Source organism: Protopterus annectens, chromosome 4.part0 (genome assembly GCF_019279795.1).
Source record: "Protopterus annectens isolate FY-2018-M chromosome 4.part0, PAN1.0, whole genome shotgun sequence".
Taxonomy (NCBI): Eukaryota; Metazoa; Chordata; order Ceratodontiformes; family Protopteridae; genus Protopterus; species Protopterus annectens.
The window spans coordinates 1330732903-1330760803 of NC_056733.1; the positions used below are offsets into that span (position 1 = coordinate 1330732903).

Sequence of the window (27901 nt, forward strand, 5' to 3'; positions counted from 1 at the left end):
TGAATACAGATTGGCTGATCTAAGCATATGTTATTCTACCTGCTAAGGCTTGAACAGATGGATCTATGTTGGGGGAGGAGGGGTTATACATCACAGTGGTAGCTGGTACTTTTAAAGTGTGCTAACCTAGAATGGCCAGACAGCATAGTGGTGGATGGCCCTTTTATGGAGAGTAACCTAGAAACAAGGATGAATGTTGGTCATGAGAACTGCTGCACATAGGGATATTTAAAAAGCAGTACCATAGCGCACAACAAAAGTGTGCCCTCTGGGTATGAGGAATATCTGTGGAGAACAAAGTTCAATATTCACTCTTCTGTGTTTTCCATCTTTTCTTTTTTGTGTTTTAGGACTCGCAATCTGAATCACAACATTTCAGTAGGGTGCCCCACATTACATAGAGTCAATTTCCAATATGAAGTTTTAGCACCTTTGGTGGTATCTCTGCCATTACAAATAGTATAAATTTTATATCATGGAGCAGATTTGTTTACAATACTATCACAATTTAAGAGTCAGGTAATTACTGCATGCGATATAAACCATTATCTAAGGCAAAAGAACTATTTTCAACTGAAAACATGCTCAGTAAGCTAAGACATTATTTAGCTATGAAACTGCTTGTTGTGAAGGGGCAAGTATATGTTTATGAAAACAGCGAGTTACAATACCTTATCATGTCCATTATTTTTCACTTCGACCACTCAAATATCTGAAGGGCAGATGAGCAGAGTGAAAGCAAAGGGATATTCCATGAAAACGGATGAGGCTTGCAGAGGTGACGGTGTACTTGTATTACATCAGCTAGATGAAAACACTGCTATGGCCAATTCTTTCTTTCACTCAAAAGCAAACATCATAGGTGCACATGAAAAGGTTGAAGGGGGAGAAAGGCTGTGTGAAAAATCAAAAGGCAATTGCATGATCATACAAATAATTGCCGAGACACTCTGTTGGGTGGGGCATTGCACATATCTGAGAATACAACCATGGCCATTATATTTCTTTCAGAGATATACAGCAAAGGTCGCTACCTTTGATTGGTTATATTTTGTGTGAAAGTGACTAATCACATGTAACCACAGTTACATGGGTTGTGTGAATGTACTTCGGGAATGACAAAAGTTATATTAGTACAGCTGTAATCTGTGTACAGTGATTTTTTACACTCAAAGGGTATATACCACATATTATTCTGGGACAGTGTATGTGCGAAAAAAATGAAACAAGTGTTTATTGTATTTTACAAACTAAGTGAAGACACAGAACATGTGTTTTCATTTTGATATTGTTACTTCATTATAACTTTAAAGTGGCCCCAATGCTAAAATCTTCAGATTCATTTCACTATAAACATTCACATTTTTTCTTCTTCCTCCTTGGGAAATATGCAACTAAAATTAAAACCATAGTTGGCCTCTATAACACAAGAAATAAAACCAGTTATAAAACCACTATTTATATCTCCTAAAACATGTTCCAGCATTTGAAATGCACATAGAGAGAAAAAAATACACTACTAGGAATTATGACTTGGCAATGAGAAATTCAAAATGCAGCCATTCCATCATCTCTGTACCTAAAAACGGATCCATATTTGCTGTCCTAAACGTTTTGTCAGAAAAATCAATCTATTTCAGAGATATAGCCCCTTTCTGCAGACTATCATCTAGGCCTACATAATAATACCAATTTATTGACAAGTTAAGCCCACTGGACACACAGTCCATTTTCAGGGGTCACCCAGAAGCAATGCCTGGTTAAGTTACTTGCTCAATATCACACAGTAGAGAAATGAGGGCTGAGGGAATCGAGCCTTCTACTACATGAACTACAGCTCACAGCTTTAACAGTTTGCACCAAATGACCATCATAATGTGCCAGGCTGCCAAATTCCGTAATACCATGTTTGTATTAATGCTGTATACCCTGTTTCCATTAAGGGTATATATACGCGACAAGTGACATAGTTGAGTAAGGAAAAATGTCATTAATCTTTCATTGGATGCTTTAATACAAGTGGATATCTTTGCTTTTAGAAATCTTTTAGAGCTTCTGATGCCTCAGAGAAACCTTTATCAAATATGACTACGTACAGTTCTGTGTAATTTCCACATTGATGTCAGCAACCGTCAAAGTGTTGTCTGTTGCTTCTGTCTAGTATATAGCAACTGCCTCATGTACACAGAGGACCCCCTCTTCTTACCTCCCAACACTCAGACTTGTGAGAGATGCACTTATACCTCCAAACTGGAAGCCATGCTCTCTCCAGCCAAGACGGGAATAGCTGGTCAAGAGGAGAAGGTCAACACCTGCACCCCACCAGATAGAACACATAGTCCCCTCCAGAACACCCACCATCACAGCTCTTGCATAAAACACAAACCACACACCCACCTTCACAGAGGGTCTCAATAGAAATCTACCCAAACAGCAGAGTCCTCCAAGGCAGAAATGCACTCGACCACCACAACACAGCACAAAGCACAAGACACATAGCTCACCTACACAGTGTGCTCCTCAACCTAAGCCCCTAAGGCAAAACAGCTTGCCCAATACACTAATCATAAGTGATTCAATAGTGAGGCACACCATGTCCCACTCACTAGGTTGAATAAGGAGAAGGTAACAGTTGTATGTCTATCAGGTACTAGAATCTGACACATAACACATACACTCAGGTCACTCCACAATAAGTACAAGTATAACTCTTTCATTGTCCATGTGGGTGTGAATAACCTGAGACACACCTCCCTGGACTACATGAAGAGACATGATGAAGCTCTCGGATTATGTGGTCTAGGTAGGTATGACTCTAGCCCTAAGAAGCATCCTCCTGTCGCCCAGAATGATACCGCAGTACAAGCAGAAAATGACTGACTCCAACAACTGGCTACATTTCTGGTGTCATTCTAAGGTGATCCAGTATCTGTCTGCTTGGGATGACATGACTGATGGACCTCGATGCTTTGCCATAGATGGCCTACATCAGTCACCCCTGGGCTTCCGGGTACTGGTTAAGGCTCTTGCCACCCCTATAGTGCCTTTTTTAGGCAGTGTTCCAAAGATCAAATTACCACAGTAACAGCTATAAATACATGCTTTCTGAGGGTCATGCTGCTCAACGCTACAAGTTTAAATCTCAAGATGCACTCGCTCGAAGCACTCCTCAAAATGGAGAACATGGACGTTTGTGCTGTAATGGAGACCTAGTTTAATGCAGCAGAAAACACCCATATGCTACCAGGCTATAACTCATTCCACACCTTTCGGCCCCAGAACATGGACTGAAGCTCCAAAGTTGGTGATGTCTCCATACACATAAAGGATATGCACACCTCCAGACTAGCAGCCCAGCATAATGCATCTGAGATACTTCAGGTACAACTAACACTGGGTAGGATGGCGATCAAGGTCATAGCCTGCTACAGGTCCCCAACCATGCCCATGACTCTCAGTCCACTTTCCTAAGCACCCTGGAATCTATTAGGGTCCAACCCAATACTCCCATACTAGGTGACTTCAACTACCCCTCCATCAACTGGTAAAACTACTCATGCACCAATGCACTGGCCCAACGCTTCCTGGAATTCATCAGTTGCAATGCCCTGGACCAGCTCATTCTTACTCCCACTAGAGGAAGCAGCATCCTTGACCTGGTTATTATTAACATGGGCAACCACTGCTCCACCAATAGTCAATTCCTCCCTGGTTAGATCTGACCACAAACTAATCACCATGAAAATCCACATCTCACCCACACTCCCCACAAAGGTACCCACCATGAAAAACTTCTCAAAAGCAGACTTTGGGCTCCTAAAAGGTGGCTAACTTCACCGCACCCATGCCAATGGAAAATAGATGCATGACTGCCAAATCATACATCACTGTACGAACACGTACATAAATGCATGGAACTAGCCATACTCAACAGAACCAAGACATTCTCCTCCAAAAAAAGGAAGCCAATCTGGTGGTCCCCTGCCATTAATAAACTCTACAACAGAAGGAAGAAACTGTTGCAGAAAAAGGTGAAGTCCCAAGACTGGAAAAACTCCCTTATTAGCTTAAACAAAAAGTTGAGATACATCTTCAAAACTTCTAAAGCCAGCTATGAAGGCAGAATTGTGACAGACACTAAAAACAACCACAAATCCTTCTATAATTATATCAAGAATCTCCATGGCAATTACCAGGTTTGCTCTGAGTTACTGCACAATGGTACCTCCTATACTGAGCCAACAGATATTGGCAACATACTGGCCGACAGATTCAGTGCCAACTTTACCCCCCCAAAGGACCAATCACAATACTGGAAGAATGCCAGGCACCCAGGATTACTGCAGCACAGGTTAAAGCTACATTGTCCAAGGCCAAGAATTCAGCTTCCATGGGACCCGGCAATATCCCTGGCTTTGTTCTACGTGAACTACAAAGAGAACTGGCACCACATCTGTGTGTCCTGTTCAATCACAGCCTCACCTCAGGCTTTGTCCCTACCAAATGGCGCATTGCTACAGTCATCCCTCTCCATATGGCTCAGATGGCTTAGTGGTAACTTGCTGTGGATATGGTGTGCAGGGTCCTGGGTTGAAGACTTGCTAGGGCTGTTTATCAGTCTCCAGAGCAATGGACAAGGGTAAGGTGGTTCACAAAGCCTATCTGGACCTCACTAAGGCCTTCGACATCATCCCCCACTCTGGAATCATAGATAAACTTACTAAGCTGGGCATTAATCCCTACATCACTTGATGGGTTGCAAACTGGCTTACTGACGGAACCCACACTGTAAAAGTAGCCGACTCCAAATCCAGCTCCAGACAAGTGACAAGTGGAGTACCTCAGGATTCAGCCCTGGGACCACTCTTGTTTGGCATCTACTTCTCTGAAGTACAGGCCAACACTAAGGGACTCTGGCTAACAAAGTTTGCAGATGACTGCAAACTGGGAGCCATTATTGAATCCACAAATGATGTGGATATTCTACAAAAGGGCCTTACAGAAACAGATGCTTGGTCCCAGAGCCATGGGCTCAAGTTCAATGCCAATAATTGTACAGTTATCCCCTTTGGGAAAAAACATGTACCTGTGAATTACCACATAAGTGGCAGTACACTAAACACCGAAAGTGTGATAAGAGACTTAGGGACACAGGTGGACAGTGGTCTCACCTTCGATAACCACATCGCCACAACAGTCAGGAAATCCTTCAATGTGGCACACCTTATCACTAAGGGCTTTTCATCCAGAAAAAAGGAGGTCATTGTCCCACTGTACTCATCCCTCATTAGACCCATTATAGAATACAATGCCCCGTTTGGTATGTACCTGTCAAGACATCTGCAACAACTGGAAAGGCCGCAGAAACACCTCACTAAAAGAATCGCAGGCCTAAAGCAGATGCCCTATGCTGACTGTCTAAAAAAACTTCACCTATACTCTGTCGCATATCGCCTACTCAGACGCAATCTCTGCTTAACATACAAGGCCATGTCTAACCCAGAGCTGTTGGACATGCTACACAAAGAAATCCCAGTCCCTCAGAGACACATGCTCCAGGGATCTAAACCTTGTCATCACAATGAATAAAACATGCTGGAGGGATAGGTTTCCTGACCCAGAGATTCCCCAGACTCTGGAATAGACTGCCCATACATGTCAAGCAGAGCGCCTCTTTGGCCCTCTTCAAAAAGAACCTTAATGATTGGATGGGAGAAAGGAAATTCACCCCAGGGATCATGTCAGTTGCTCTGCTACACAGGGGTCCAGGGAAGTAAATACTGTGGGAAGAAATAGTCAGGGAATTGTTATGGCTAGGCTTGTACAGGCCCTAGGGCCGATAGCCTAGTACCAACCTATGAACCTATAAAGGGGAAGTGACTACAGACCCTGGGAATTATCGCCCCATTAGCCTGATAAGTCTGAAATGTAAGGCTATGGAGCGCATCATCATGGACCTAATTAACAAGGATATAGGTAATCTCTAAACTCCAGATAAAATGTAATTTGGTTTGGTGAGAGGTAGATCATGCCTGCTCAACCTGGTTGACTTCTTTGAGTCAGTGACCAGAGCTGTGGATGAGGGTAAGGCAGTTCATACAGCCTACCTCGATCTGGTCAAGGCCTTTGACAACATTCCTCACTCAGGAATTGTTGATAAACTTACCAAACTTGGCATCAACCCCTACATCACTAGGTGGGTTGCAAACTGGCTCACAGATAGAATGCCCAGTTTGAAAGTAGCAGACCCCAAGTCAGACCGCCGACATGTCACGAGTGGAGTCCCACAGGGATTGGTCCTGGGTCCTCTCCTGTTTGGCATCTACTTCTCAGAAGTCCAAGCCAACACGGAGGGACTCTGGCTGACCAAGTTTGCAGACGACTGCAAGCTGGGAGCCATTATTAACTCCCCAAGTGATGCAGACATCCTACAGAAAGGCCTCCCTGAGTCCAATGACTGTTGTCGAAACCATGGCCTTAAGCTTAATGCCAAAAAATGTGCCATCATCCCCTTTGGGAAAAACTCAGTTCCCACTAACTACCACATCAATGAAAGCCCAATGAACACTAAAGGCGTTATAAGAGATCTGGGGACAGAAGCTGACAGCAACCTCTCCTTTAACCACCACATTGCCACCGTGGTTAGAAAGTCATATGTGGTACATCTCATTACCAAGGGTTTTGCATCCAGGAAGAAAGAGGTCATCATCTCTCTCTCTACTCTTCCCTCATTGGACCAATCATCAAGTATAATGCCCCATTTGGCATGTACCTCACTAGATACTTGCAACAGCTGGAGAGGCCATAAAAGTACCTCACGAAGAGGATCCTAGGCCTTAAACACATGTCCTACATGGACAGACTCAAAAAACTCCAGCTATTCTCTGTCACATATCTTCTACTAAGTGGCAATCGCTGCTTGACTTACAAAGTCATGTCTGACCCAGCTCTGTTAGAAATGCTACATCTAAATAAATCCCAATTTATCCGCACCACACGCTCCACAGATCTCAATCTCATTGCCACAATCAACAGAACATGCTGGGGGAACAGGTTCATAACCCAGAGACTATCCATGCTCTGGAATAGACTTTCCCATACATGTCAAGCACAGCACCTTACTGGCACTCTTCAGGAGAAATCTTGATGAGTGGATGGGAAATAGAAAGTTCACCCCGGGGATCACTCCAGTGACTCTACTTGATACCGGCACCATGAACTAACGTTGAGCTGCACCATGGCAGGGCACTTCTATGGGCTAGGCTTGTAAAGCCTCCAGGGCCATTAGCCTAGTACACACCTATGAACCTATGGTATTTAGTCTACTAGTATGTAGTAGGTGACTTTTCACTACATCTTTAAAGACATGGTTAGCGTGCATGGTAGTCCTGTGGGTATATTTATTCACTTGAACAAACTTTTTATGTATAGATGCAATAATTCCATTTTCTACCCTCTCTATCTTCACATCTAAGTAGTTTATGGCTTCTTTCAAGGATAGAACAGTGAATTCTAAAAAGCTAGAACTATTAAAAATATAGTTAATAAAATCTTCAAGATCTATTTCATCTCCTTTCAAATAAAAAATATGTCATCCATAAATTGTTTATAGAAGCTGATATTCTCTACAAATTGTGGTGGACCAACATATATAACACTGCTCTTCCCAGCCATTACCTACCATATTTGCATCCGTGCTGGCTATGCGAGTTCCCATAGCCACACCTGCCATTTGATGAAAAATAATGTCTTGAAACATAAAAACACTATTACTTAAGACTAAATCCAATAATCAATCCTGACATTTGGCTATGCTTGCAAATAAAATTATGTACACTATCTATACCAAAACTATTAGGGATCACCCTAAACATAGACTTAATATACATTGTAAAAAAATACACTCCAACTCAATTTTTTTCATACCATTCATAATGGTGATGTAAAAAATAGGCAGTATCCTTGATATAACTTCTAATTTTAAAAAGCATATTTCCAAGTACATGTTGCAAATACATAGAAAGAGGCTCGATAAATCCACCCTCCCTCAGATACAACAGGTCTCACTGGTGGCCTGTTTAAGCTTTTGTGTACCTTGGGAAGTCCATAAATGACTGGTATTACAGGACATGGAACATTAAAATAGCTGAACATTTCTACAGAAATATAACCATTAATTTGTTGATAGGTAGGTATTAGGCTATTGGCCCTAGGGCCTATATAAGCATAGCCAAACGGTACCCTGGCTTTCGCCACCCAAGAAAATTATTTTCCTGTGTCCTTGTCGAGCAGAGCCACAGAAGTGATCCCCGGGGTGAATTTCCTATCTCCTATCCAATCATCAAGATTTTCCTTGAAGAGTGCTAATGAGGAGCTTTGTTTGATATTGATAGGTAGTTTGTTCCAGAGTATGGGAAGTCTCTGGGACAGCAATCTATCCCTCCAGCATGTTCTGTTTATTGTGGTGACAAGGTTTAGGTCCCTAGAACATGTAGGTCAGAGGGATTGGGATTTTTTTAAGTGGAGCATGTCCAACAGCTCTGGGTTTGACATAGCTTTGTATGTTAGGCAGAGATCGCCTCTGAGTAGGCGATATGTGACGGAGTAAAGCTGGAGTTTTTTGACACGGTCTGTGTAGGGCATCTGTTTGAGGTCGGTAATCCTCTTTGTGAGGTATTCCTGTGGCTTTTCCAGTTGTTGTAGATGTCTCGTGAGGTACATACCAAAAGGGGCATTGTACTCTATAATGGGTCTAATGAGTGACGAGTAGAGGGGAACAATTACCTCTTTTTTCCTGGATGAGAAACCTTTTGTGATGAGGTGTGCCATGTAGAAGTATTTCCTGACTACTGTGGCAATGTGATTATCAAACGAGAGACTACTGTCCACCTGTGTCCCAAGGTCTCATCACACTTTTGCTGTTAAGCAGACTCATAAATAGACAAGTTGTCTGCATGAATAAATTTCTTAACATCAATATTACTAATTCTTTTTAAAAAATTGCAGTATCATTTAAAAATTCAACCATATATTCATTGTAGTCAGTCTTATTTATAATGACCATGGCCCCACCCTTATCAGTCTGCTTGATTATTTCACTATTATTTTGAAGCTTAACTAGAGCATCAGTCATGCTCTCTAAATGTTAAATTATATTGTTTGTTCTGCTCCTTTCGACTATATAATTCATGGAGCTCTTTTTTGCACATACCACTAAAGGCATTTAAGAAGGGTGGGTTCACCGGTATGAATGTACTTGTGCTTTTACATGCCTGAGATGCATACGGAACAGTCTCTTAATTTCTAACAAACATTTTTAAGTCCGTAATTGCATCCATCAATGTGTCTGTGCTAGATGGAATAAATGTCAGACCTTTTTGGAACAATTCAATATCTTCACATGTTAAAACAAGTTTAGATAGGTTAACCTGGCTCATTCCAGTCTTCATATTCTTGGAGCAGCTCCACTTTTGAGGGCCGCTGCTTCACCATCTTAACCATCCTCCTTCTCCTCTTGCCTCCATTCTTCTGCCCCTTGAATTGTTGTGCCTCCCTACATCCATTAGCTCTGGCTGGCTTAAACAAAAACGGACATTTTGTAATACTTCCATTGTCTGGACCCTTCCATTCAGTTCTATAATGGTTGTATTCCTCATAGAAGTTTGAGGGGGTGCAGAAGCACTATTAATACCTTGCACAGAAAAATTATTATCCAAAACCCGTTCATTAGTACAGGCAATAATTTCTGATACATAAAATCTATCCAAATTGCACATAGATTAATTTTGGATAGCAGCTGATGTTTCAGTTGTTAGCTCGTTCTCCCCTGCCAATGTAATATTCCTAGATCGCTATTTTGGCTAGGAAAAGAGGTTGCCCGAGCTGAAATCTTTTACATCTCTCATTAACTTATGTTTTTTTTAATATTCTGTAGTTTTTCATCCTACTTGGCTAATCTATCAATCATTTGCTGATATTCAGCTGCATTATCAAAGAAATTTGGTAAGCTAGTCAAGTTGTTTTCAAGCTGCAATATCTCATTCTGTAAATCATCTTCTGTCTTAATGAAGAATCGATTTATTAAGCTCATATAGTCTGCACTCAATTTCAAATTGAGTACTTGCCATTTTTCAGGATATGCATTTCCGTAAGAAGGCATTTTTAACACCCTTAAACCATGGGGAACCACTACAAGCTCTAAGTAGACAGTGAAGCTGAACCGTTGCCACTGTAAGTTCATATAAGTCCGTACCTTCCTCTCTAACATTTCAGTCAGTTTTGAAATTATCTATTATCTCAACTGCAAACACTTCACCAAAATTATTCAGATTTTAATTTTGTTATACATGAATTTATACTTTTTGTCAAATTTTTCCTTCACTGAATTTTTATGCGGATATACTGTTAAAACTCAGATGGACAAAGAGTAGATGTACACACTCCAAAGGGACAGCACTCAGCTAAGAAACGAACTGCATAACGAAGTGCTGTGAGGCATCAACTCTAATCACTGAGGCACTGTTCAGAAAGCTTTGCACAGTTTTAGAGAGGGAGTAAACACATGAAGATTCACAGTTCACTTACTTACGGATGGAAATGATGCGTGTTTACCATTTGTTTTCCATGTTAACACATTAATCTACAGACACAAAGTGATGCTTTGGAGTGTCTGTAAACCCCTAGCTTAATCTGGCATTGTCATTAATCTTCAGCAGTGACTACAATTTATTTAACTGTTCTTTGTGTAGTCGTCTCACTTACTGAAGAAATCTCCTCAACAATTACTCTCTCATAAACTTTATACTGGTAGTATCTAGAAACACGTATTTCTATTTTTTGTATCTAAACTGTCACTGTTCACTATGAAAAAGATTAAATATACATCGTTAGTTAAAGTTAGTTTTTTCCAAATGAGTTAGTAGATTGTGTCAGGTCTGTAACAAAAATGGATAAAGCCTTGGCAGTGACTTAGTTGTCTTATTCTGAAAAATTTGGATGGGGAGGGTGTGAAACTTTTAGTTATGTACTTACCATAACGATAGATGTATGTGATCCATCTCGCCTACATTCATTACTGACGGGCTCAGAGCCGAGAATCGGCTCCGACTCGGCCGTTATAACTAGCACGAAGTCTCTCATTGGCTGGGCTAACCCTGTATCCCAGGATGCACAACGCCCAAACCCCCAGATCTTGTTTGCCCCAATAAAATCTTCCCACATACACCACAAGGATATATATGTACGAGGAGAGAAACAATAATATCCTCAGAGGGAACAGAATACAAGTTTCCTCCAAGTCCAACAGGTAGGGGGAAGGAGGGCGGGTACGTAAGAATGTAGGCGAGATGGATCACATACATCTATCGTTATGGTAAGTACATAACTAAAAGATGTAATGTGATCCTATCTCGCCTACATTCATTACTGATGGGACAGCGTCCCTAGCACCTAAATCCTGGGAGGCTCACTGGAAAACACTCCTGAGCACTGTGGAACCAAAGGAAGCCCGACCTCTAGAGGCCACGTCCAGTTTGTAATGAGAAATAAAGGTATGTGGAGAAGTCCAAGTAGTCGCTGCACATATCTCATCTATGGATAGTCTAGCATGAAAAGCCACTGAAGTTGACATAGCCCTGGTAGAATGCACCTTAACTGGAAAGGGAAGATGCCTACCCGCTAATGCATAAATAAATGAGATGCAGTCCCTAATCCACTTAGCTATGGTGCCCTTAGTTACAGATCTGCCAATTCTATTGTCCGAAAAGGACACAAACAACTGATCTGATTTCCTCTCCTGTTGTGTCCTATTTAAATAAAACCTCAGTTGTCTATGCACATCCAACTGGTGAAATTTGTATTCCGCTTTGTTGGAAAACCGTGGAAAAAAGACTGGAAGCTCAATAGACTGGTGGAGACAAAGGGCAGAAGAGACCTTAGGGAGAAAGGAAGGATTAAGTCTCAGAGATACTCTGTCCTTAAGAAAAATCAAATAAGGAGGTTTAACAGAAAGGGCTTGAAGCTCCGATACCCTTCTGGCTGAAGTTAGGGCTACCAAAAAGGCAGTCTTCCATGACAAAAATTTCAATTCGCAAGAGGCTGCCGGCTCAAAGGGAGAAGACGTTAAAGCTCTGAGCACCACATTTAAATCCCATGGCAAAACGGGTTGCGAAACCGGAGGGCGAAGCAAACAGGCTCTTTCAGAAAGGCTTTACACAGCTTATGACAAATGAGGGAAGGCTCATATGCAACATGATAATTAGAAATTGCTGCCAACTGAACCTTTATAGTGGAGGCATCCGAACCCTGTCTAAATAGTGTTGCTAAGAAATCTAACACCGCCGACACAGGGGCTGTAAGGGGATCAAGATCACGTTGCTGAGCCCAAATTGCAAATCTTTTCCATTTACTAGAGTATATTTTCCTAGTAGAAGACTTGTGGGAGGAGGACAGAATATGTACTACTTCCGGGGTAAGGATATGCTGTCTGACTAAGGTCAGAAGTGGAGAAGCCAGGCAGCGAGCTTGAGAGTTCGTAGGGATGGATGGAGCTGTCCTGACTGATAAGTCAATAGGTCTGGAGCTGGGTCCAGAATCCAAGGACCATCCACCGCATACTTCTGAAGGAAGGGGAAACAAACTTGACGGGGCCAGAGTGGTGCGATCAAAATCATCTTGCTTCCCAAGCAGGTAGCCTTCTGAATCACTCTTGGCAGAAGAGGGACAGGCAGGAAGGCATAGAGCAGACTGGAGGGCCAATTGTGGACTAGAGCATCCCTGGGTGACTCCCCATGTGGGGGGATCAGAGTGAAAAAACTGCTGCACTTCGCATTCAGGGGGCTGGCAAAGAGGTCGCAGCAGGGAAGGCCCCACCTGGAGAAGATCTGAGCAGTCACTCGATCGTTCAGGGACCACTCGTGAGGCATCAGAATAGCTTTGCTCAGCCTGTCTACTATCACATTGGACTTCCCCAGAATGTGCGTTGCCACTAGAAAGCGCTTGGAAGTGATCACCCAATTCCACACTCTCATGGCCTCCCTGCAAAGGGGGTAGGACTTGGTTCCTCCCTGCTTGTTCAGATACCAGACAACCGACATATTGTCAGAAAGAATCGCAATAATTCCCCTGGGAAGAGAGCTGTGAAGTGCCTGCAATGCTAGAAGCACCACTCTCATCTCCAGAACATTGATATGCAAGTGAACCTCGTGGTCTTGCCACGTACCTTGAACCGTCTCACCCAGATAATGCCCCCCCCCCAATCTGGGAGGCGTCCGTGGTTACTGTGGCAATAGGGGACAGGCGACTCAAGGATCTCCCTTGATTCAGGTTGGATGAGAGAAGCCACCAAAGCAGATCCTGCCGGCATCTCTCCGTGATGAGAATCGGATGGGACAAGGGACGTTCATGATATGACCACTGGGCCGAAAGGAGCCACTGAAGTATTCATATGTGTAACCTGGCTAGTGGAACTAGAAGAATGGTAGCCGCCATTGATCCCAACAACTGAAGAACCATCCTGGCTTGGGCCTTTTCCCGGGGTAGTAAAACCAGAACTTGGGCCTTTAACACTTTTATTCTCTCTGCCGGTAGGAAAACTCGCATTTCTACAGAATCTAGCTCTGCGCTGATAAAGGCAACACTCTGTGATGGCAGCAATACAGATTTTGCCCAGTTGAATAAAATCCCTAGTAGATGGCCCAATTCGACAGTAGCTCACGTGGCTTGAACAAGTAGAAGCCTGGTAGGGGCGGTGAGGAGCCAGTCGTCTAGATAAGGAAACACCTGGAATCCTAGACGTCTCAGGTGAGCTGTCACCACTGCCAGACACTTGGTGAACACCCTGGGGGCTATGGTGAGACCAAAGGGCAGGGCCCGGAATTGAAAATGACTGGCTCCCAGCCAGAAGCGTAAATGGTTCCTGGAAGCCTTGTTTATCTTGATGTGATAATAGGCATCCTTGAGATCGATGGAGCACATCCATACTCCTTTTTCCAGCAAGGGGAAAATGGATTGCAACGTGACCATTCAGAACTTGGACTTCTTCACAAAGCGGTTTAAACGGCTGAGATCCAGAATGGGTCTCAAGTCCCCTGTTCTTTTTGGCACCAAAAATAATCTTGAGTGAGTTCCTAATCTGATCTGGTCTGCGGGGACTGGTTGGATGACTCCTTTTTCTAGCAGCTTTGAGACCTCTATTGCTGCCTGATCCCACTGAATGGGTGGAACGTCCGGGATTTTCCTTGATGGCAGGGGGGGACGGATAAAGGGAATGGTGTAACCTCCGGTGATGACACGAAGCACCCATCGATCCTGAGTGATGGACTCCCAGGCCTGAAGATGCTCTGAAAAATGACCCCCGACTGACTCCGGAGACGCACAATCGGGTAATCCTTCAGGGACATTGGTAGGAGGAACCACGAAAGGACTCGCGGTCTCCTGCATTGAGGGGGTCTCCACCGCCTCTAGGGCAATGTCTTCCATTAAAATTCCCCCCTCCTCTGCCCCTGGAGGGGGGGGTTACTTTGATGGGCAGGGGAAGACTTTTGAGACTTTCTGAACCACATTTTCCCTCCCCTCTGAGCCTTGGGATAAGGTCTAGTGGGAAGCGAAAAACGGGCCCCAACGGCAGACAAAGTCTTACCCTCCTGCTCACATCTAGTGAGGGTGTCTTTCAATTTGGGTCCAAAAAGGGAGGACCCGTCAAATGGGGTGTCCGTGAAAGAAAACTTGAAAGCCTCCGCAAAATGACACAAGCGCATCCAAGCTTGCCTCCTAAGGGCTACGCCCGAACTCGCTGCTCTACCCGCCCCCTCGGCTGCATAAGATATGAGCCTCATGGACAAGCTGACGGTGGAAGAAAGGGTAGACAGCTTGGCGTTAACAGACTGGGCCAACGCCTCAGGCAAGTTACCCGACAGGGTATCTCCCAACTCCTTTATGAGATCCCTTTGGAGCCGCGTAAAATGACACAAGTAATTCAGCAACTGCAAGGTAAAGGTCGCTGAAGACAGGGTACGCTTCCCATACCTATCCATACTCCTAGACTCCTTATTAGGAGGATGGATGGAAGTAGAAGCCTCTGCCACATCCTGCTGAGTGGCAGACGCCACCACCATAGCATCCACAGGTACTCCCTTGGTCAAAAATTCTTTTCCAGGAGGCGAAGATAAGAACTTATTGGGGCGGCTAGGAACTGGCTCCACAGAGTCAGGGTGTTCCCACACCGTTCGACAAATAAGATCCAATAATTCATCGAAGGGTGGAGACACCCAGGAGGCGGAAGGCTGGGCTCCGAAGGCCTTGAGGAAGACCGACTCCTCCTCAGAAGGGTTTTTGGATGGCTAATCGCCCCGCTGTCTCAAGATCTCCAGGATATCGGAGAACGAGACATCATCAGAGGACGACTTCGGGGACCCTTCTGCATCATCGAGGTCGGTTTCCGAGGTGACAGACTCATCTGGGGAGTCTACGTGCTTCCTCTTACACAACTTCTTCCTGGGAGGCTCCTCAGGCACGGACTCTGAAGGGCCCTCAGAAAGCAGGGGACCACACATGGAGGTATCCTCAGGCCTAGGAGCCCCGCTGTCCAGAGCTAGGGGGGCACCAGAAGCTCTAATCGCAGCATCTGGGGATGGAGTTGCCGATTCAGGTGAAAAGTACAGTTTTGTACCTACCATAAATCTAGATGTTCGAGTGCTAATACAGCTGCAGTAATCACAGATGGGCTTTCGGCGGTCAGTCGGTCCTCGGTCGGTCGAATTCCAAAGTCTAGGTCCGGCCGGTTGTTGTCGCTTTCCCTGACGCCAGTGCAACAGGGTATAAAGACACACCCGGGCGCCATTTTCTTCAGTCTTTCTTGCCCCAGATGTCAGGTGCCCCAGAAGGAAGGCAATACATAAATTATATATAAAACATGCAATGCAATATAATAAAAAATCAGTAGTTGCAAGCAAATACACCATAGAAGGATAACCCAATCAGGTTGTATGAGGAGGTGTTAGCCATTGGCCTTTACCAAGAGGGGAAGGAGGGAAAACCTGTACTGCAGTTGTATTAGCACTCAACATCTACATTTATGGTAGGTACAAAACTGTACTATGTTCATCGTGCATACAGCTGCAGTAATCACAGATGGGTAGAATCCCAAAGCTACGCACAGGGTGGTGGGGCACTAGGTGGAACTGGGGGGGCCAGAATGCCCTGCAACACAGCAGTGGCAAAGCCTGCTCTAGTTTTGGATATAAAGGCAGGTGGAAATGTTTTGTGAAGGAATGCACAGAACTCCAAGTGGCTGCCTCCAAAATATCTTTGGTAGGAACTCCTCTGAGGAAGGCTGAGAGGTAGCTGTGGCCCTGGTGGAGTGGGATCTGATGCCTGTAGGAACAGATTTCCATGAAAGGAGTAACAAAACCGTATGCAGTGGCCTATCCATTTTGAAATTGTCTGTTTGGAAATTGGCTTCCCTTGAGCTCCTACAGCATAGGACACAAAAGTTGTTCTGATTTCCTGAAAGGCTTTGTTCTGTCCAAATAGTAACATAGCTGTCTATGGATGTCTAAGGAATGTAGCACCCTTTTCCCCCTTTGTTTTGAGGATTGGGGAAAAAAGGTAGGTAAGTGAGGGCCCTGATTTAAAGCTACCCTGGATACCCCCTTTAGGCATAAATGACGGTTGGTTCGGGAAACCCTGTCCTGATGGAAGATGAGAAAGGGCTGCACAGCCATGAGGGCTTGTAGTTCAAACCCTAGAGCTGAGGTAATGGCCAGAAGGAAAGCTGTTTTCCAGGACAAATATTGCAAATCTGTTGAGGCAGCTGGTTCAAAGGGAGGCAATGTTAATTTTTCTAGAATGTAATTAAGATCCCAGGCTGGTATTGGTTGTTTCCTTGGAGGTCTTATATTCTTAGCCCCTCTGAGGAACTGTCTTAAGAGTGGGTGAGAGAATAAAAGGGGGATCAGTGTTGTATTTTGCAGAAATGGCTGAGGCATGGATTTTGATGGAGGAAAATGAAAGTCCACTGTTCAACAGCTCAGCTAGATACTGTAATATGAGGCAAATTCAGTTTTCTAGGTCCTGGCCTTTTTCTCATTCCAAGGCAAAACCGTTTCCATTTTTGGGGTAAGCCTTTCTAGTAGATGGCCTTCTGGCCTCCAAAATGACATCCTGCACCTCTTTGGAGAGTAGGGTCTGTTGTGGTGTTAATGAATTTACCATGCAGCCAGATTGAGTGTTTTCAGCTGACTGTGAAGAGTTTTGTAGCTGTGCTGAGTCCCGAAGAGGCATTAGAGGAGGGTCCAGGGAGGAGTATGTGTTAGGCTCCTCAGGAGTGGGTACCAGTGTTGTCTTGGCCAGTCTGGAGCAATCAGTATCATCTTGGTCTGTCTGCTCTTGCTTTCAAGAGCACCTTGGGCAGAAGAGGCAAAGGGGGGAAAAGGCAAACTGTCCATGCTGCCCAACTAAAAGAAAGGCGCCCACTCTCCAGGCCTTTGGAGGGAAGGTCCTTGACAGAACTTTTCAATTGATGATTCCTGTGGGAGGAAAGAGATCTATGTCGGGCCCTTTCCCACGCTTGGATTATCTTGTAAACACTTGAGGATGCAACTTCCATTCGTGGGTCTGTCATATTTCTGCTTAGATTGTCTGCCAGTGTTTTCCAATCCTGGCAGTACTGTGCTTGAAGTTCAATTTATTCCAGAGCCAAGTTCCAAAGTGCTGGTCCTGCACAGGGTATGAATGTGTTCCTCCTTGTTTGTTTATGTACCACATTACTGTGGTGTTGTCTGTTCTTATCAATAATTGCCCTGGATGCAGGAGGTCCTTGAAAGCTGTAATTGCATTTATACTGCTAGCATTTCTTTTGATTGATGTGAAGGTGTTTTTCCCTTTTTGGGACCATTTCCCCTGAATGCACCTGTCTGTCATGGCCCCAGGCGTCTGAGGCGCCTGTTGTGATGACTTGATTTGCTTGAGGCTTGCAGAATGGAGACCTGTGTTTGTTTGGCATGCTTGGGCCCACAGAAATTCCTTTTGCAAACAGGGGAATTTTTTATTGTTTCCAAACTGTGGCTGTGTTGAGACCATAGGTTTTTAGGTACCATTTAAATTTCCTCATATGCAACTTTGCACATGGGATTAAAAAAATGCAAGATGCCATGAACCCAGAGCCTGCAGGATTTTCCTTGCAGTAGCCTGGTACAATTTGCTAGTTTTTTAAGTACTGAGTTAGTTGCCCCTGTTTTTCTGGCGTGATAGGCCATCTGGGTGTTTGTGTCCAAGTTGGCACCCAGGAAAGTTATTTTCTGAGATGGTGTTAGCCTGATTTCTTTTGTTGACTGTGTATCCCAGAGAATTCAAGTGTTACATAAGCCAGATGTTCCAGAAGTATGTGTTTGCTGTCCGCTTGGATCAGGCAGGGCCAAATAAGGGTAAATTTGTATCCCTTGAAGTCTGCAGTAGGCAATTACTGATGCCAGGCATTTGTGAATACTCTGGGCAGTAGATAAGCCAAAGGGCAATGCAGAGAATTGATAGTGGATTGAACCTGCAAGAAATCTGAGGTATCTTCTGCAGCTTTGTCTGATTGGGACATGCAGGTATGCCTCCTTGAGGTCCAATGTTACCAGCCAAAACTCCTTGCCCAGCATGGGAAGAAGCTGCTGTAATGTGAGCATCTTGAATTTTGGGAAATAGAAATGTGTTTAGGATGGATAAGTCCAAAATGGGTCTCCAGTCTTCCTTTCCTTGGTACCAGAAATAGTCTGGAATAAAACCTTGACCTTGTTGGAGTAGGTACCTCTTGAATAGCTTTCATGTCCATGAGTTTTTAAATTTGTATTTGAGCCTCTGCCCTTTGATTGTGTGGCAGGTTTGGCATGCCCTCATTTTGGAAGAGTGTGAAAATGAAATCTGTAGCCCCTGTTTATAATGTCCAGGATCCATTTGTCTGTTGTGAAATATGCCAATTTCTTGTAAATAATGCCAGCTTTTCCCAAAGGGGGCTGCCAGCTGAGACTTGCTTGGCATGAAAAGGGGGTCATTGGGTTTGTTTCTGTATTGTTGTGCACTGTCTTTTCCCCCTCTTGGTGCGGAGTTTGCCATTGTCTGCCTCTATATGATCCTTGGGTTGTCCCTCCCCCTTTGCCTGTATCTCCTCTTTGGGGCTTGTCCGTGGCTGGAAAGGACCAGTTTTTGAAGGCCAATTTTTAGGAAAAGGTCCATACAGCCTACCGCCAGCCTTGCCAAAGGAGTTTCTGACACAAATACCCCACTCGTTGTATTGTAAAAACTTACCAGCTTAAATGTAAACCCATATGTCACAAGATGGGGTTGCAAACTGCTGGCAGCAAGGACAGAACCCACAGGGTTAAGGAGTTGCTGGCGCTTATGTCAGACCTCCCAAGCCGGTCACAAAGTGGTGTCCCACAGGCTCGGTCCTTGGCCCACTATTGTTCGCATCCTACTTCTCTGAAGTAGGAAGGCCAACATGGGAGGACTTTAGCTGAAAAGTCAGATCTAATTTCGACTGCAAACTGACCACATAGTGGAAAGTGCATCGGTTCATGATGATCACTTCAGAAGGGACTCACTGAAACAGATAGCTGGTGCCAGAGCCATGGCCTGAAGTTAAACGCCAAAAAGGTGAGTAGATCATACCCTTCGGAAAAAACAAGAACCCCAAGCTACCATATGGTGTGTAATCCACTAAGGCACAAGAAGAGGGCGGTCAGGGACCGGGGACCCAGGTTGGGTTGTGATGGCCTTTCTTTTGACACCAACACGTTGCTGCTAAAGTGGTTAGAAAGACCTCTCTGTATTGCCCACCCTGATCATGAAGTGATCTCACATCCAGATCTGAAGTGGCGAGGTCATTGTTCCCCTGTACTCTTCACTATCAGACCAATGATCAAAAAAGAGTACAATGCCACATTCGGGATGTGGTCTCACCCGATGATCTGCAGCAATTGGAGAGGACCCCCAAAAAGTTCACTCACCAAAGATAAAGGGACTCCAAAATCTGTCAGTATGCTGCCAGATTGAAGAAACTCCAGCTCTATTCAGTCGCATACCGTCCTGCTCCAGAGGTGACATGTGCCCTGACATACAAGGAGTCATGTCCAGCCGGAGATTAATGGACGTGCTCCACCTCAAAAACCCAAATCCCACCAAAACCACTAGAGCAAGCGACTTAAACCTAGTAATGGATATAAATAAGACATGCTAGAGGACAGATTTATCACTCAAGAGACTCCCTATGCTGTGGAATAAAATCCCGGTCCATGTGAGGCCAAGAGCACCTGCGCTGGCTTGTGTTCAAGAACCAATGCTGACACCTTGGATGGGGAGATCGTAGGTTTGCTGGAATCATCTCTCTGTGTCACTGCTGGACAGAGGCACAACAAACTAATGGGCACGAGTATTTTTTCGATGTATATAGGGGTGGCGTGAAGCTACAAAAATTAAATAGTCTAAATATAAATGCCTTAGGGCAGATAGCCTAGTATAAACCTATGAACCTATAGGATCACATTACATCAGTGGTTCACCGATCCTGGAAGGAAGAAGGCGGTTTGACCTGCTGCATAGCACAGGCACCTGATACTAAGGGTCAATGATGCCCAAGCCCAGTACCATGCATGCATGCACCAAACTACCAATAAATTCACTTAATTTTTTTCAGGTCAATTGTGAGACTGCACCAGTTCCATGGTACAAAGTGAAAAAGCCATGATTGTGACCCAGATAACCTGCATTGAAGCAGGATGGGGAGGCTGGGAGTGGCCAGTATATCAATCCTGGGGGAAGGAAGAAAGTCTGACCTGCTGCATGACTGATGTCCAGCATAGGTGAGTGAATCAGCATGCAACAGTATGGACAAGTGATGTGCCTGACCACAAAGCTGCACATCAGCATGCTAAATGCTTTTAGGTTTGTACACAGAAATATGTAAGAATCATCTGGATGGTAATGTTGGATACACTAGCATTAGGCTGCTGCCGAGTGATGGAGGAAAGAGTAACCCTGATGGCTGTCTGGGTAACAGCAATGCATGACTGGCTGCTACCCATGAATAATGAGCAGACCCAGCCAGAACAACAGAGGGAAGAGCAGGCAGGAAGGAGGAAAAAAAGTGCAATTCGATTTCTGTATATTATTTAACCAGACTTTTCTATTCAGTGCAATAAACTGATGTAAAGTTTCCTAATTAACTTTCTTGGGTGACGTAAGCCAGGGAACCTTGTTGGCTAGGCTTACGTAGGCCCTTGGACCGATAGTCTAGTATCTACCTACGAACCTATGATGTCTCTCACTCCAAAAACAGGTACTGAAAATTTGGGAGTTTGAACTGCCAGTTTGAAGACAACATAGAAAATATTTTTTGTGAGTGGATACACTGCCCCCCCCCCCCCCAACCCTGCACCCCCTAACTATTAATGCTTCCAGGCCACTAATGAAAGGGAATTACATTTTTGATACTGAATACCTGTCTTCAAATCAATCCTGGGGGAAAAGAAGGTCTTATCTGCTGTATGACTGATGCCCAGCATTGGTGACTGAATCAGCATTTAGCAGTATGGGCCACTGATGTGCGTGCCCATCATCAAGCATACAAAAATCACAATTCTACACAAAGTCCCATTACCTAATAAGACCTTACAAGAGCTAAAAAGTCACATTTTCTATATTTCATTCATATGACTTTGCAGATAAAGAAATGTTCAGCCTTTTCTGTGATCTCAAATAATATGCAAATTTAAGTAAACTGTGTTGTTTTAAATGCTCCTGCTGACAAGAAAACAAGTAAACTACTGCTTTAGGCAATTAAAACAAAACTAAAGTCTGCTCTGTGTCGCAGATGGAAAATCCTAAACTAAGGTTTAAACCAGAGTTTGAATAGCTGCTTAAGAACCACGTTTTTTTTTGGGGTGGGGGGTGAGTGCATGACACTTGCTCACCCCTTCTCTGGGGAGATGGAGAAGGTTCCAGCTGGTTGACTTCCACCATCCTACTAGTGGCTTGCACAACACCAAATATAACTAGAATTAAAGGCTGTGAGCTTCCATTTTCAATGGCAATGATGAAAGCCTTCCCTTTCATATGCCTGGTATCACATATGTACAAAGGAAAAGCATACAATACTCCCACAAAATTGGAGGTGCTCACATCAGTCACCTGAGAGACAGGTTAGAGCTTAAACAAGAAACACCTAGCTGTCCACATTAATTAGGACTTTCTTATGGGCCCAAGGAACAGTGAGGGTAGTGGCAGTGGTGCAGAGTGTTTCAAGTCATTTGGGGGACTTTAACCCTGCAGGAGAGGTCTGATGGTGATAACAGGGCTCTCCTGTTGGCTCTCAGGCTGACAGATTTGTGGCACAGGGCTGGCAAAACATCTGGTAGGTAAGAGGATGCAAAGCAGCCTGATCATCTGCACATGGTCAAGGTAAAGTAAACAATGCCTGCCTGGACGACGGCCCCCTCTGGCTGTTTTCACTTGAATAAGTAACCATGTTGTTATCGGTACAGAACAAATGAATACAGCTCATTGTAGGGGTGGGGTATGTGATGGTCAGCAGGATTATTATACAAAAAAATAAAAATGAAATGAATGAAACTGCATCCATAAAACCAACTGACAACACTTTTTCTTCCAATTAGGTCACTTTAATCGTTTGACATCTTTGGATGACACCACACATTCAAGCTATAAAACATCAATATGACATGTTAAGCAGGTACAAACTGCTACTGTACAAATACAAAAATGATAAACTTACTCAACCAATGCATGTGCTAATGACTCAATGTTTTCTCGATCCAGGTTTGTGGTAGGTTCATCAAGTGCTAGAATACCACAATTCAAACAGAATGTCTCTGCTAATGCCAAGCGGATAATAAGGGAAGCAAGAACCTGTGGGAAACAGCATAAAAGTAATAGTATATTCCAGTGATTTATTACAAAAAAAGACATAGTATACTGGTATGGAAATGATAAATATAGTACTGAAGCATGTGGAAACAGCAGAATACAAACATTTAGCAGTTTCATTACTGTCATTGCAACATTCATTAACCAAAATCAATAACAATGAGTGTATATTTACGTCTTTCAGTGATATACTATCTGTAAAACAGCAATAATATATAGCAGAGAGCGAAATTCTCCTGGCTGTGTGCAGAGTTGGAATCTATTCCCATCTGATATTCCAAACTGATAAGTACACTTTTTGCAACTCAGGTTGCACTGTGCTGTACTTATATATTTGCTTTATTATTCATATATTTGCTGTATTGCTTCTGTCCTTTGTTGTTGTCTGCACTGTTTTTTTTTCCTGCTCTCCCTCCCAAGTGTTCTTGTAGTCTTAAATTTGGTGGCTTTGGATTTGCCTACCCCTGCTATAAATCTGGTTTTGATCACTGCTCCCTGTCCAATCTCATTTGATCATTCAACATAGTGCAGTTAGATTATTCAGGACTATCCCCCTTTCTTCTTTGACTATGAATACTCCTCCCTGTCCTATCCCATCAGCTCAGTGTATTAAGTAGAGAGAAAGCATTTGGGCAGGCCTATGCACTTAGTTCCCTAATCTTGAACTATCTTCTGTTTCCTCCCTCTCCACTTAAAAAAAATCGTACACTTTATTCAGCTGCTTTTATTGTAATTGTATTCTTCATACTTTATTAATTTATTTTTTCTGTGTGCTCTTAAGTGTTTAAGTGTTTTTATTCTGCTGCATTTATTACTGCTTGTTAGTAGCCTAATTACATGCATCTGTTATTCTAAGCATTTGTGCTTCAGGCCAGTTACTTTACATTTAAGAAAGTTCTTGTGGTCTACACTCTTGTGGACAAACCCTTAACAAAACCCCCTGTCCATAAGTCTGCCCAATCATTCAGAACACTATGTCTGGACAATTTCCATCACTTTCTCCTGCCAGTCTGGTCGACATGGGCACACTGAGACAGTGTAGCAACTGCCTCATGTTTACTGACAACTCTCTTCTCCTAGCACATAATTCTTCCACCTGCGAGAAATGCATGTACATCAGTCACTTGGAGTTCAAGCTCTCTCACGCCACAGTCAGTAATCCTGACAAAGAGGAGTTTGTCAGCACAAATACCACACAACTCACATCACATAGCCAAGCACACACACACCTATGCAAAGGTCCTCAATAAAAACTTACCTAAACAGCAGAGACCTCCAAAAAACACTCACAAACATTCCACACACCACCAAACACATCACACATGCCCGAAAACACACCAGTGTATCACAAACACAGCCCATAAGGCAAAATAATAAACCATCACAGCCCACAAGACACTAATCATCTCAGTCATATTCAAAATGAATGACACTTCCTTCTGGTTTATTCTCAAGGTTACTCTGTCCATATGGAAAGAAACAAATGGGTCCAGTAAGGACAGAGATTAACAGATTTAACATTATTTTATGCAGACATTACTGCCATAGGAAAGTGTTTTTCATGATGCCATTACAAAACAAATAAGACTGCTTGCTCAGAATATGTGAAACTAAGTCTGTCAATCACAGAATTAAGACCTTAAGATTGGCGATTTACAAGCACTCTCACCTGAGAAACAGCCTTACAGGCTCTGGTCTAATTAGAAGATCCTTATCCAAACTGAAGTGAAATATGGAAAATATCAGCACTCTAAAAGAAGCACAGGGAATGACTAAATCTTACTGGCTAATGTCTGCAGCATTGAAAAAGACTGCAATTTTTCCCCATATCAAAGCCTTGTCTGACAGCTTGTTGAGAAAAATGACCAATAACCAGTCATCTAATTAAGAAGAAAATTGACTTGCAGTTTAGTAAGAATGGCTACAACTGCTACGAAATACTTAATAAAGATCATGGAAATCAATGAAAGATTGGATAAAGGGAGACAGAACTGGAAATAATGGCTTTATGTCTGCAACCATCTAGAATTTTTAGTGATATTTTCTTATTCATGTATCCTTCCTTTTTTAATTTCTCCAAATATTGTGGGTTTGTAAAACCATTACAGAAATTGAACCCATTCCTGAGTCAGGGTATGATTACAGTGCTTCTCAGCAACAGCAGTTGCCTTCTTCCACAGTTTACAGAGTCACATGTACTGATAAGAGTATTTAAGTATGCGTGAAAATTCTTTTTTTTTTTAAATAGCCTGGTTGCTCCTAATATGATTGGGTGTTTTTATCTCACATTACTCTAAATTCTGTTTGCATACCTTGCATTTTATGAACTTGTCTCTCTCAGTATATTTATTTATTTATTCCAGATTGATGACCGGGGTGGTCCACTGGGCTTGGGGGGGCCCATTTTCAGTGGAGGCCCGGGGAGAAAAGCTCGACAACACAAAGTTTACTTACAAGAATAGTTTCAAAGACAGTTTGCATTACAAACAACAGGTTGCATTCAAAAAAAGAAAAAAAAAAACAATTACAGTTTTGTTCAAGAGAAAAAGACAGGCATACAGCATAACAGCTAGATTTTACTGTTTAGTTACATATACAATCGACATTTGAGAGTGAGGTTAGGAAGGTAAGAAGGTTATCCAGGAGTAAAGGGGGAGGAGAGCTTGAGAGGTATGGGCTGAAGAGTACAGTTGCATTTCCAGTTTAGATAGAGGTAGGAATGAAGTTGAGTTTTAAAGTTATTAAGGATGTCAATGGTCCTCAGTGTGGAAGGCAGAGCATTCCATTTTTTAACTAGGGAAAAGGATAGCAGAAGCTGACCAGCTGGGCGCTTGGGTTTTTGAATGGTAATCAGGTTTTGGTGGGTAGATCTAAGGGATCTGAGGGGGGTATATGGTTGTAGTATATTGGATAGTGCAGGGCAGTTAGTGGGTTGGAACAATAATTTGTGGGCTGTGGTGATTTGGAGAAAGTCAAGTTGAATGGGGAGTTCAAGCCAGTTTAATGAGTGAAGGGAGGTGCAGTGATGAGAGGAGGATTTGGCATTGGTGACGAATCTGGAGATTTTACTGTAACATACTTCCAGTTTGGAAGTAAGTATGGAAGATATATTAGTGAGCAGAGGAGCGCCATACAGTAGAGAGGGAAGGAGATAGGTTGTGGCGACAGTTAGTCTGGTGGTAGGACAGAGGAAGTGGTTGTTTCTGTAAAGTAGGCCAAGTTTTATGTGTGTTTTCTTGATGTTTAGCTGGATATGGGTGTTAAATGTTAGGTGATCATCAATGGTGACACCAAGAAGTTTGGCGGATAATTGCTGGGTATAGCAATTTCAATAATTACATTTTTGTCCTTTTTACTTCGACTGGTATAATCTGGTTTTCTGTCAGTATTGGATGATCCATGGAATCAGAACTTTTGCATTCTCAGTAATACTTTGTGGCTCATTTTTCCAATGGTCCTCAGCTATTTGTAAGCTTCAGTGTTTGGACAATTCCCAATTGAACAGTCTTGCCTCATTATTGCACCTTTCAGTACATAGACCCTCAGCCATGAGTATATCACAGCCAGCACCAAGACATGCACCTTTTTTCTAGCTCCGTGTTACAGAACCTGCATTTGTCTGTATCTGCTACTTTTTTTAGACTTTGTAAATCAAAGTCAAAGTAAACTTTATTATCATTTAGATCAACAAATACAGTGCATCACTGGATGAAATTTCATTGCTTCAGGCTTGTGTGCATTGAGGGTGAAGGAAGCATATAACAAAAGAAATTCTAGACAGTACAGATATAAATGCACACACAGATAACTTACTCACCACCATTTTTAAGATAGGATAGCAGCATAGCATCATTCACAGTTCTCATACTTGTGCAAGTAATAACTTAGTTCAGACCGCTTAACTCTGATAAATAGAATAATTTAATTCTACGACAGTAAAAGTCACATTGCACTTACGGTGTTCTCACAAACTGAGGGAGTGTTGACATTGTTAAGGTTAGTTGTTCAACAGTCTGATTGCTTGTGGATAGAAACTATTCTTGAATCCTGATGTTCTACACCTGATACTTCTCTATTGTTTCCCCTGAAGACAGGAGGTGGAACAGTCCATGTGCAGGATACTTGTTCCTTATCAGTTTCACAACCCTGCCATAGCATCTGCAAGAGTAAAGGTCCTGTAAGGACTGGGGTATGATCCTGTGATTTTCTTGGCCTGCTTTACAATCTTCTCTAATGCCTTGCAATCTGTGTATGAGCAGTTTCCATACCAGATCGTGATGTTGTTAGTATGCTTTTGATTGTGACTGTAGAAGGTCATGAGGATGTGGGAAGGGAGGTTTGCTCTACATAATCTCCGTAGAAAGTGGAGATGTTATTGGGCTCTCTTTACAAGGCTGGAGGTGTTTGTTGCCCAGCATAGGTCATCTGACATGTGCACCCCCGGGAATTTGGTGCTTTTTACCCTTTCAACTGCCATACCATTGATGGTGATGGGTGTGTGGGACCCTTACTTTCATCTGAAGTCAATAATGATTTCTTTTGTTTTGTCAACATTTAATGTTAAGCTGTTGTCAGTGCTCCATCTGGCGAGTTGGTTTACTTCTTCTCTGTATGCCCCCTCGTTGTTATTTCTGATAAAGACAATCATGGTGGTATTGTTGGCAAACTTGATGATATGATTTGTCTGATGTTCATCACAGCAGTCATGGATCAGTACTGTGAAGAGAAGTCTACATGGCTTGCTACCTTCACTCAGCATTATTAGACTTTATTTGGTTTAAATTCACCTCTACTTAAGCAATTGAGTCAAATCTTGACCAACATGCAGTTGTTCTTGGAGTTCTCTATACTTACCACCATAATTATGAGCTTCACAGTTTTCTTTCCTTTTCTTTGGGTCTTGTTAAATGTGCAATAAGTCATCCATCTTTCTCAAGAAGCTCATCTAGTCAAGTCTGGACAGCAGGTGAATTAGGGC

The 27901-nt window shown here is 43.1% G+C and overlaps 1 protein-coding gene across 1 annotated transcript in view; it reads right to left on the minus strand.

Moving 5' to 3' along the window:
- The window catches only part of RAD50 (RAD50 double strand break repair protein), a gene marked incomplete in the record, with an annotated part of 1663481 nt that overhangs the window by 60748 nt on the left and 1574832 nt on the right, over positions 1–27901 (minus strand). Inside the window, 1 exon segment of the mRNA XM_044069198.1 lies at positions 22772–22905. Coding sequence (XP_043925133.1) covers positions 22772–22905 — 134 coding nt within the window.